The sequence below is a fragment of the Perca flavescens genome, chromosome 11, assembly GCF_004354835.1.
Source record: "Perca flavescens isolate YP-PL-M2 chromosome 11, PFLA_1.0, whole genome shotgun sequence".
In the NCBI taxonomy this organism is placed as follows: domain Eukaryota; kingdom Metazoa; phylum Chordata; class Actinopteri; order Perciformes; family Percidae; genus Perca; species Perca flavescens.
In genome coordinates this window covers 19,009,070-19,021,218 of record NC_041341.1, presented here as the reverse complement: position 1 = coordinate 19,021,218, position 12,149 = coordinate 19,009,070, and the positions used below count along the sequence as shown (strand labels likewise).

The 12,149-nt window shown below is 39.7% G+C and overlaps 1 protein-coding gene across 1 annotated transcript; it reads left to right on the top strand.

Moving 5' to 3' along the window:
* Positions 1–472: 472 nt before the first annotated feature.
* Positions 473–1,850, top strand: tmsb4x (thymosin beta 4 X-linked). The gene is made up of 3 exons (XM_028590838.1): positions 473–580; positions 1,230–1,342; positions 1,451–1,850. Exons 2-3 carry the CDS (start codon positions 1,243–1,245, stop codon positions 1,480–1,482), a joined length of 132 nt encoding a protein of 43 aa, XP_028446639.1. The 5' UTR covers positions 473–580; positions 1,230–1,242; the 3' UTR covers positions 1,483–1,850.
* Positions 1,851–12,149: the final 10,299 nt, after the last annotated feature.

The following is a 12,149-nucleotide window of genomic DNA, read 5'->3' as shown; positions in this document are numbered from 1 at the left end:
ATCAACCAAAAAAAGGGACATTTATTAATTTTGTATAAATATAAATGTGCTGCATTTTCCTTTAATTTATGTGTTTATTTGTTGTGTATATTTATCTAGACTAAATTATTAAAGAATTAAAACAAACACTGTCAAGATGTGCACAACCAAAACTGTCAGCAATGAAATGTAAATTCTGAATCCACACTGGACGTTTGTCACCATCTTCACGTCCTGGTTATTACTTTGTTTGCCCTCAAGATGTCGCCCCCTGACACAGTTTTAGGGCACTTTGTGCAAGTTAAACCTAAACCTTCAAATCATTGTCTCACTTATAAATCACCCTGTTGCCTACGTGTTGGCCGCTTTGAACAAACAACCTGGAAGTGCTATGATGATAAAGACACTGTATTTCATGACAGGAGAAAACGCAAAAACACATTTGTACCAAAGCAGGCTTTCGAGACAGTGGATGTGACGTCAGAGGATCATTTGCATACTGCGCAGTATTTAAAGTGTGATTGACGCTGCAGGCATCACTCTGCTGCTTCGCCAACGGGACGTGCATCTTATAACTTAATTTAGCTGAGCTGAAACCCAGGTGAGTGCAAGTTTGTTTTGAGCCTGCTTTCGTCTAAGCTTTACTGTTGAATGATTTTAGCCACTCTGTTTTAGTTTGTTACGTTTCTCTTCTCGTCTCGCGATGTCCTGGCTCGATTGGGCTGTGAGTGTCCGCTGTGCATGGCGTGTTTAAAAACTGCTGGAGTTAATCGGAGTGTAACTTAAAGGCTTGCCTATTTAAACAAGATGCTATAGAATGAATAAATGGCATAAAATGTCTATGAAACCTAATACTTAATGCTGTTAGTAATTTTTGATAATCTGAACCAAACATTCGGTAGCTTACATGTGCTCTGCCTATAAGGGTATAAGTGGGTAAGGTTTATTAAGACTGGGGTTAGTTGTAAACCGTCTGCTCATCTAGATTACATTAAAGGGCGGTGGCCCCTCAGCTGCACACGTTCACTAACTGACACAAAGAGTTTCTCAAGTCGGCCGCTGATGAACGCATGCACATACGTCGTGGTCTGCATGAATTGTCTTTCTCAGCCCTAGTTGTCACTTCTGCATAAGGTAGTTTTATTTTTTATTTATTTTTTTAAATGCTCTAATTCGCTGTCTACATGCCCAGGTGTGTTCTAATTAAATTCAGTTTGACTGCTAATTTTAATAAGGTGTCTTCTGTTTAGACCATCTGCAGACATGTCTGACAAACCTGACGTCTCGGCAGTCGAAAGCTTCGACAAGAGCAAGCTGAAGAAGGCAGAGACCGCAGAGAAAAACACACTGCCAACCAAAGAAAGTATGTGCCGTATCCTACCTAATGACCTTAAGCCAACACATTTAGTTGCTATGGTTAACCATTGGAACTAATGTTTCAAACCGGTTCATTCTTTTCCCCCTCCTGCAGTCATCGAACAAGAGAAGGCGTCGGGACAATGAAGACCAGTCCTGTGCACTGTACATTCCACAAGCTTTTGCCTTTTTTTTTTCCTGTTCAAATATGTATTTCAAGTTTGAGGTACAAATTGCCAAAACATGTAAAACTCTCTGTACAGTAAGGAAGTGTGGCTTGATGTCTGTACATTAAGGAAGTGTGGCTGATGTCAGAATAATGTTGCACTGGATGCATCGTTGGTGGTGCGTCTATCGAGCAGATGTGTCATGAGGGATCTACACTCTGATTTGTAACCCTTCTCTGGCCAGTTGTGACCCTTCTCTGGCCAGTTGTGAATTCTCACATAGTGTTTTGTAACAAAATCTGGAATGCACAAGTTTGTTAAATATGCAAAATAAAAAATGTAAACCGACTTGAATGTGTCCTTGTGGTTTTCCACTGTAGGAATTTATTTTTATACCACGCTGGGCATGAAAGCTTCTCCTCTCAACCAGCTCTGATGGCATGTAGCACTTCGTAGATGTTTCATCAGTCTTTAGAGCAGCACAGCGAAGCTTACAAACTGACCTAAAGTGTGACTTTCTGCTAAAAGTAATTTTTTATTTTTTCAAACAAATACTGTCCCAGCAAAGGCTTGGCATTTCAGATTTATTTGTAAGCCTAATGTACATCTGGGCTACGCTGCTTCTGCACTCTCTACATCAAATGCAAAGGATTCAAGAAAGGCCGTCCAACCTGTAATAACTGATGGGCGGGGTAACCGTTTCAATACCTACAGTATGACTAGAGCCTACAAAGCATTGGATTTAATATAGTTGGAAAAATCTAGTTCACTTTCTTTTTTTTGACTCCAGAGCAAACTTCTGGTCTAAACTTGTACAGTACACCAGAGTTCTTTCCTTGCAGCTACACAAAGCTTGAGCAAGAGTACCTCCCCACCCTGCCTCCAGCTGTAACTACAACAGCTTCCTATTGCAAGAATCCCTCCACCCCAAGTCCCATCTTCTTGTCAAATTGAGCCTCGCGTTTGGATACAATTTATTTAAAATGTTAGCATAACAGAACATTGACTTTATTGCAGGTTATGGTGATGGAAAATGAATTGCAGTCAGAATTACCTGTCTCTTGTCAACTGGGTATCCCCTGATGCCCTTTACTGTTATCACAAATAGCAGGTGCACACTGAACAGCCTGTACCTAAACTAGGTTGAGGCTGATTGTAAAAAGTTTATTAAAATTAGATAAATGTCCCCACTGAGGACTGTGATCATTACTGTAGCAGAATGAGTGACACGAGTTAACCAAAGCCTTGGTGACCTCATTGGATGTGTAAACCACAATGTTGATGAGGCTGCACTATTTGGAGACTGTCACCAAGAGAGAACCTCTTTTACCTCATTCTGCTGCACAGGGACGACAGTCGTATATCATGTGGGGACGGGGAGAGGGATTACGTAACTAAACACTATAGACCATAACAGCTGTGCTGTAACAATAGGCTCTGCTGAGGGATTGGCACAATCTCACATTCATCCTCTTTCCCACGAGGCTGCATTTGATCAAAGGTCAGTTTTAGTATAGGAAAAAGGACATGTTCATTTATTTTTCTATTTCCCCTTTTAAAAAGCACCAAAATACCCCAATTTATACTCTTACACACATCTGTGATGCCAGCCTCCCCCCTCTTAGTTCTCTACCATCCTTATGTGCAGTCTTGCCACAACAGCTCCTCAGTGTTCTATAACAATGTGTGCTTTGGGGAAAACAGTAGCCGTATTACACATTACAAGATACTGCTTTCTCCTGTTACACTCTCTCTACGCTTTGTTAAACTGCTACGGTATAATTAGCCTTAGACTGATTTATATTGACAACCTTCCTACGCAAATGCAGCTCAAGGGTTTTGCAGCATGCTCACGGACACCAGACATGTTGGAAAGATCAAAATATTTACTGTACCATACTGACTTACCTTTTTTACTGATGCTGCTTATGTGAGTCTGCCCACACAAGGCCTGAAAATTGTCCACGGAAAAGGAATGCAAATGACAATGAAATGACACTAAGGGCCAATTGTGGTGAACTTGGCTTGAGGCACCAAGAGGCCATCTGCCAGTGTTGTGACGGGCACCCTCTGGCCCGGCTGCAGCCCACTACTAGGAACACAGATGCCTCCCAGAGTGCCTATGGCTACATGCGTGATGTGCTTTGAGAAGCCACACTAGGAATGCTGCTCCCAAAGAGGCTAATACTGTATATCAACGACCACATTGTAGTGTTATTGTTGCCTAAGTTGCTTAGAAATAACTTAATTGATCTACGGTGGGACATGCAGGATGGTGCAGCGTAAACAAACGCGAGATTGATATGTGGTTTAAAAAAAAAAAAAAGAACATGCTGTACTATTAAGTATATGTCAGGGTTCTACATCTCCATACATCTTCCTGGCTATAAAACATAGTATAAGGAAGGTTTGATCGTAAACCACTTTACCACTTCACCTCATGTTTCCGTTGGACATTCACAGTATGAAAGACTGTAGCTATGTTTCAGATTAGATGGATTGTACTGGATGTGACTTGTGATGGCCCCTCTGCTTGGTGCACTATCCTGTAGGTGTGTTTCTCTCTCCAGGGCTGCAGACCTGTTAAGAGATTTATCAGAGGCCCGGTGTGACACATATATAAGCCAGAGCAGCAGCAAATCCTGGGTGGGCAGCTCTCCTCCCACCACACATCTTTAAGTCTTGGCTTGTTTCACAATGTGAGAAGAAGGGATGATCAATACCTATTTGCTTTACTAATGCAAATAAATTGACTAAATCAGTGTCTAATTTTTTTTAAACCAATACAATACACAAAATACAATAAGTAAACACCCTTTGATAATAAGAGCAAATTCCCCTGACATTGTCTTTTTATTTAACAGGAAATACTACAGGGGTAAAAACAATGCTTGTTCCTACAGGTTATTGTTTTAACATGCAGGAGGATGTGACAGGATCTCACAGCTGCAGCAGCACGGTGAAACTCATCTCTATGTCTCTGCTCCTTCCTCGTGTTCAGCCTAAAACCTTAATGCCCGGTCCATCTTTCTTGCACACTGTTTCCATGGTAGCAGACAGGAGATTTTTAGCTTTCCACACATGTTCACATAATCAGAGACTGCAGTGTTGTTCAGAGCTCTAAATCAATTCAATTAAGCAAGCAATTGTTGACAAGGATCACTAAATCCGTGAAAATAGTGGTGATTTCAGGAATTAGGTTGAGCCTCCGCTTCTCTCCTGACACAGTTTGGTTGTTTTGCTGTACGTACGTAGCATTTCATTAAGATGGAATGTTTTTGTGGGAAATATGTTCAACTATGAAAATAAAGCATTGTAGACTAATCCTTAATCCTAATAGCTGCTAGGTGAAGTAAAACAAGTGAAACTCTACTCCCTATTGAACTATTTTCCGCTGGTTTGGTTCACACTGAGCAGGTCGACAGAATGCTTGATACTCTTGACCCCATCTGGGGAAAAAAAGTTGAACTTGTCTACCATGTTTTTCATTTTTAGGCACAGCTTTACTTTTCCAGGGATTTAATGCTGCACAGCAGAAATGTTGTTGACCGATGTTTGCCTTAGCCAATATGTTGTGCTCTAATGGAACACCTGATGCATTATAGCAAATAAATCACAGCTCCAGCATGCTCGTTATAGCCAGCCAGAAGTTTATTGTTGTTTATGCCACCAGTTAAAATACCAATAACATTTTTTTCAGAAAAAGCTGACATTGAACACTGAGACGTTGAAGTTATTGTGTTAATTTGTTGTTTTTGTTTGTTGTTTCAGTACATAGGGACAAGAGACAGGATGTGAATCATTAAAATGTTTAAGAGGTCCATTTAAAACAAATGGTACCAAATGGGTGGGTCCACTTATCTGTTTTGTCACTGGCATAGAATAACATTATAGATACATTAGGAAGAGGAACATTATGGAATGTTATCAACAGTAAAATAGAAAATCTATTACTGTCAAAATATATCTGAAGTTATTATGAACATAGCTCAGTCATAGTACAGATGCAGATTGATTTATTTAAGAAATGTTTACTACATTTTCACGATTAACCATATAGTGTAATAAAAAGTTGAAGCTGTGACAAAAATGGTAATTTATCTGTATAGGGAGGTTCAGCGTTTTTATGTTCTTAAGCCAGACTGCACCAAGACAAGGAGAATACATCTTTGTCTTCATTATCATAACCGCGGTGGGAAAATGCAGCACTACCATTGTGTGATAGGTAGACACAAAGGCTGAGGGTGTAAGGTGGCCAATCCCATGACACGCCATAATGGTTGCTATGTGTGACAAAAGTATCTCCCCAAAACAACCCCAGAATACGTGCCTTGTGCTATACGTGAGGTATGTGACAGCTGAAGGAGTTTATCCATCTATCTGGCTATAAAACTGATCACTTAGCAGAGACATACGAACATTTATCTGTGTGCATTATTTTTGATAGGAATCTCTGAAAAAGCTAAGTAGCTATCTAAAATGTAATACATCTATTTGAAACCACATCCACAGGGCAAATACAAAGGCAGAGTAAATACAAAGAGTTGTGTGACCTGTTTCTTATTCTCTGTTAACCTTTAATTAGAGTAATGAACAGAAAAGCTTCACCCAAATCTGTATTGGTCACAAAAACTGCAAAATTACTGACCATGCTAACCATGACAATGTATTGAAAACACAAACTGCACAGAAAAAGGGGAACATGTTGAAGTTGAAACTAACCAGTCAAGTAGCCTGGATTTGGCAATACTGAGAAACTGAGACATTTCTGTGTAGCCATAAACATAAAAACATTATATATTAATTAATTTAACTGGTTGTATGTCCCTTAATTGTGGTGTTAATGTTTCAAAACCATTCACTACACTTCCATGTATGTAGAACCATACAAGGAAGTGAGAAAGATTACAGGGTTAGTAACACAAAAGCAACCTAATTCCAACAAGAAAGACTTCATTGGCTTGCTGGACTACATGTTTGCCATCTGGATAGCTAGGCAGATGTGTCCCGAGTGCACTGATGGAGATGCAGTGTAGTGTGATTGAATGTGACATGTGCATGCAACCTTTCAGCTGCAAGAGTCACCCTGGTGAGCTCAGTAGCTCACCATCTGTGAGCCTAGAAACCTAAATGCCCCCTTTCAGCACCAATTTCTTCATGTACTTATAGTGTATATGTACGAGCAGGAATAATTCACAGTGTTACATGCTATAACTTTAGGACTCCAAGAGCAAGGTGAGGGTTTATGCTAGCATGATAATAGTGATCACACGTGACAAAGAAAAAGGAAGTGAGAGGAATACTGTAAGTGTGAAGTAAGACACCAGTCTGCATGTGTTTATTGTGTGGCAGTAATCATATGATGTGAGCACTGGAAGTGAGTGTTTTAGGTTGATACATAGACAATACAGAGCTCGGACAAGCTGTCTTAAAAGTGATGTATTTGACGGGTCAGTTGAGCGAAATATCTGACCTCTACAGCTGAGGGAGAAATCGACTCTTGAGATGAGCCATAAAGTGATATATTCATCAGGAAATCGACTGATCTGTCTTGGGGTCCATTTTTTTTTTTTTACAGAACTATAATCAGTACTGCGATAATGCTGCATATTGAATATCTTTAACATTAGTTCAAGCTGAGGGAAATTGAAAGTGTTCAAAAAAAGTAGAACTAGAAATCTCAAACACTGAGGTGTATATGCAGAAATGTTAACACATGCAAACTGAGTTTGTCCTTCTAGCTCAGATGCTGAGTAAGTGGTCCTAACACTGGCAAAGTGGGCCGCACAGCCCTATGTAAATGAATAAACACGGTGTCTACAGGGACACGCAGTTATCAAGGCAATAAAGGCAGATGAATTAAGAAATGGAACCAGGGCCTTTTCTATTTTACTGCTTTTACGTAGCCCCGCCATCGCTTCTTCTGTGGTGTCTTTTTTTTTTGACCAACGTTTTGTTTATGTAGTTTCTGCTTTGTCACAGTTGCAGGTTAGGCTGAAAAATGCTGCAGGAAACCAAGTAGTTTCCTTCTGAGAACAGACTGCCTCTGTCTGTCCAGAGTGCAGACTAAAGTTGAGCTTGAAGAACTGACCAGAACGCTATATATGTTAAGTCAGACCTCTACCTTCGTGAAGAAAGCACCTCTGTGTAGCTAACCACTTGGAAAGAAAAAACGTTTTTCACTATCTATATTGTCTTTGTAATAACATCAAAGATTTCTGGCAATATTCCCCATGAATAATAGGACATGGCATTGATTCTTCATTGTGATTATTGTTATTGGATACAAAGAACCAAAGCTCCACTAATGACGTTGCCCTCCAGTTAACTCCTTTCAGCTTGTATACATCATACCCGAACACGATAATGCTCTTGACAAATCCTCAAAGCTACACAATGTGTCAACTTCTCCTCCTTATGCAGTCACATTGATGTTTCACTCACAGTTATACTTACAGTGTAGAGTTCCACACTGTCTGCACATGATTAGCATTTATCTGATATATAACCACATTTTGTGCACTTATGTGTCAATTTTAATTTTCCAAAGCACTTGTGTTAGTAGTGTTAGTATTTGATACTGGTTCTGCAATGGCAATTGAGATGGCAAAACCCCTGATTAATATACAAAGTAACTCCTTAACACCAGTGTTGACAAGAAAGTTTTATGACATGTCAAATCTCCTTTACATCTCACCTTGTGCTATTCACAGTCCTGCTGTATGTTACAGGAGCTTGTTTGTGAATATATCTGAAACAAGCTTCAAAGGTGTGTAACAGGATGTGGTTAAAGAGCTGCAGTGCCATAATTTAGAAGCAGAACTCCACTGTTAAACTGTGCTGGTGGACTTACAGCATATGTCGAATGTCATAGTGTTTAAATAAAACTTGTAAAAAATCAAATAAAAATTGTAAATAAAAATTTGCTGACCATTGATGAATTTGTAATTTTAGTTTGTAAGCAAGACAGGAAGAGAGAAGGAACTTATTCATCAGATGATGAAAGAAAAAAAAATGCTTGTAGCCTATTTAAGTTTTGCATGTGCTCAACAGGGCTGTATTCTGTTAACATAAGGCATAGGTAAATAAGGAGGTACGTGTAGAGAGTTAAAGTCGCTTGTGATTATGTCATGTTATTGTGCATGCCAAGATTTTACACTGCTCATTTTGTGAGAATTGCACAATGTACAGAACAGCATGATTTGTGTCAGTGAAAAGCTGCAAACATTATACTTGTGAGAGGAGTCTGTTTGTATATTTTGTTCAATTATCTAACATGTACACAACTGTGCATCCAAGCATGTGTTTAGTTTTTGTGCGTTACATTGTCAAAGGATGTACAGTGCCTGCAAGAATTATTTCAATGTTTGTCTGCTTTTTAATCGTTTACTACTATGCACCACGGTCCAGATAAAGGTTAACTGAAAGTAGATAGCCTTTGGGCAGCATAGTGGCCCAATGGTTAGCACTGTGGCCTCACAGCAAGAAGGTTCTGGGTTTGAATCCAGATTGTTCTGGGCCTTTCTGTGTGGAGTTTGTATGTTCTCCCCTTTTTTTTACGTGGGTTTCCCCCACCATCAAAAAAACATGTACTACCCTTGATCGAGGCACTGGCTCAGATCTGGAGTTGGTCCCTGGGCGCTGTAAATGGCTGCCCACTGCTCCCTTGAGGGATGGGTTTGGGTTAGGGTTCAAGGAGTAAGACAGGTTGCTGAGAACTGTCTGAGGAATGTGAGTATTAGTCCACCAATACCCCTGGCCAGATACAGCACGTCTTAACTGAATGTGCACTATATTAGCCAAATGCAGGGATTTACATGTTGATCCTTTGTACATGCTTGCAGCTATGTTTACATTTGTAATAATATCATTAAAGCACACAAACTCCCATTACATGTAATGTGTTTTGCAGAAGTGTAAAAAATGCTTTGGCTTTTAGATTGGGTCTGAGAACGGTTTGATCTCCCAATAGTTTGTGGATAAGCGTGTGTGAGTGTGTGTGCATGTGTGTGTGTGTACACACTGCTCAAAGTGGGTCTGTGGAAGCCGTTAAGACAAAGCTGGATTCAAAGTTTTAAAACTGTAACTTCCGACTTCTGCTATTTGACATTTACTCACTTCCTTTTGTGCCAGGCTGCTGCCACTTCATGCTGTGCACTGCTGTAGAGGAACCTGTAGGTGTAACATACAAATCTCATTCCTGTCTCCACAGGTCTCGAACATTATGCACCAAGCAGAATGTGCATGTTAAGTTACATAATTGTTAGGGAATAAATCATATACCTACACACGGTATGTGTGCATATAAACACCAAAACAAACATACAGTCCACTCATATCTTACAGTTTAATAATATATTGTATACAACCCCAAACAGTTAATTTAGTCTAGTTCAAAATGCCATTCCTGAGGAGACTTGTTCTTATCCCTTTATTGTGTGTGTCCCTGCAGCAATAGATAGAAAGCTTATTCTAACTAGAAACAGGAAATTAACTCTGGTTGTTTTCATTGTGCTGATATACCACACAAGTCTGTAATAACAGCAGAGCCATTTTAAATGTATTGTCTGGAGCCTATAATCCCTACAGTAGTGCAGGCACATTAAAACTCTGGTGCACCCACATGGTCGGAGTCAAAAGTGATACTGCAGCATGTCTTATTCTGTTAGGCATGCAGTTTGCATGATCGCTGGTGAGGGGGGGGGTCTTCTCTTCTTCAGGTTTATAGTTGTGTAATTATACCCAGCACGAACCTCCCAGGTTAAGAAGAATAAAGGGCAGCTTTAAACTCTGACCTTTGGGGTCTAGCCACTTAAAAAGATTAAATGGCAAATTAAGCGCATGCAGACATCAAAGAACAATGCTACTTTAAGCTACAGTATAAATCTGTATCATTACAACGAGAGGCTTCATTATCACAGAAAAATGGTCCTTTAATTGTAGTTTTGATAATAGCAGCATGGAAAAGTACGTTTTGTATTACACCTAGAAAACATACACAGCTGACAAGGTTCCCAGATCTAACTGAGCAAAGCATGGCTTTAAATACAAAAAGTGGAATACAGCGGGCATAACAGGTAAAGCAGGAAGAAGAATTAGTGATGAAAAAAAACGAAAGGTTAGGACCTTAGAAAATTGTAAAGTTGTAATTTGTTTAGGAGCATTTTAAAGGTCAACCTCATCTGAAAAGGAGGTTAATAAAAGAGGCTGTGCAAAAGGGACATGGATTTAGATATAGTCATCTTACAGGAAGTGTACAGGGGAAGTTCTTCATTAGCTAACCACTGATTTGAAGAAGTGGAAGTCAAAAAATCATACTGCAACATCTGTAGATAGACAGTATATGAGATGGTGTTTGATGGTGTGTGAGGCTAAGTCAGAAATCTACGAGGAGAATGAATCACAAGAAAACAAAGTGTTAATTCATCACTTGGATTATTGAATTATTGAAAAGTCAGCAATAATGCAGCAGACAAAGGCTAGTCTCCTCCTCTACTATTGGAAAACTGTGGTACAACTCCAGCAAAGCAACTGACGTAGTTCAGTGTTATTTCTGTGAAGCTATATCCCGCATACAGTAAGAGCTTTGTTTGAGACTGTGACATATTTAATAGGCTACTATAATGTATCTGACCAGGCAAGCCTATTAATAAATAATGGTGAGACAAATATCAAGCCTCTTGAGATGTCTGATGCTTCCCCATCAAGCCACCTTCACAACATGGTACAACTGCTGCATTATTAATAGGAGGAGAATGGGAGGAGGTGTCCAGCTGAGGCCAAGGCCTGCATTTAGCCCATCACACCCATCATGTCGAGGGGCTTTAAAGTGTCTGTGTGATCTCGCAGACAACCTGAATCCCTAAAGGTCCGTCTCTCTGGTTGCACTGGGTTCAACCTCACTTAGCGTCAGTCTGTCATTGTGTAATCTGTGGGCAGCAGATGTTTCACGAGGAGCCCCTGGATTTATAAGATCTACTTTTTGTGAATTACAGGAGGTTTCAGGTTAAGGAAAAAAACATAAAATTACAACTAGAAGTACAAAAATTAAAACTTCTGACTTCTATCTGAGGTTCTTTTGGACACTGACAGTTGCCCTGTAAGGTATTGTGTCCTTAACTACAATATAGCACTCAAACAACATTGTTTGATTTGTTTCCCTTCCACCTTTTTACATGGAAGCACCTGCACAAAGTCAATATCACTTTGTAATCACTTGTTTCATCCTCTGTCCTCACAAACGTTTAACACTAGAGAGATGGGGATGCAGGCTACTGCAGTCAGATTTGTACACACCCAGTCAAAAAGATTTCTTAAGGCCTCATGTGTTATTGCAGGGGGAAGTCACGGCTCCCTCCCTGCACTGTTTAACAGATCTTATACAATTGATTAGGTTTTAGTGGTTTTATAAAGACCACAGTGTAACAGAAAATGTCTTATTTCGAGGATTGAAGCTTTGATTGAAGCCAGATTGTCATTTTTTTGTTTGATAGTTACCACATTTAACTGAAAAAAAGGATTGTTGCACATAACCTTTTTAAATGTGCACATTATATAGACTTAAATCAAATGGAGACAGCAGTGTTTGAATGTATTTGAACACATAACCTCAACTTGTGTACCACAATATCTTTGATGAGCAGTGAC

Coding starts and splice junctions, on each gene's coding strand:
- tmsb4x (XM_028590838.1), top strand. CDS start 1,243: ATGTCTGACAAACCTGACGTCTCGGCAGTCGAAAGCTTCGACAAGAGC. Junction 1,343..1,450: donor CACACTGCCAACCAAAGAAA/GTATGTGCCGTA, acceptor CCCCTCCTGCAG/TCATCGAACAAGAGAAGGCG.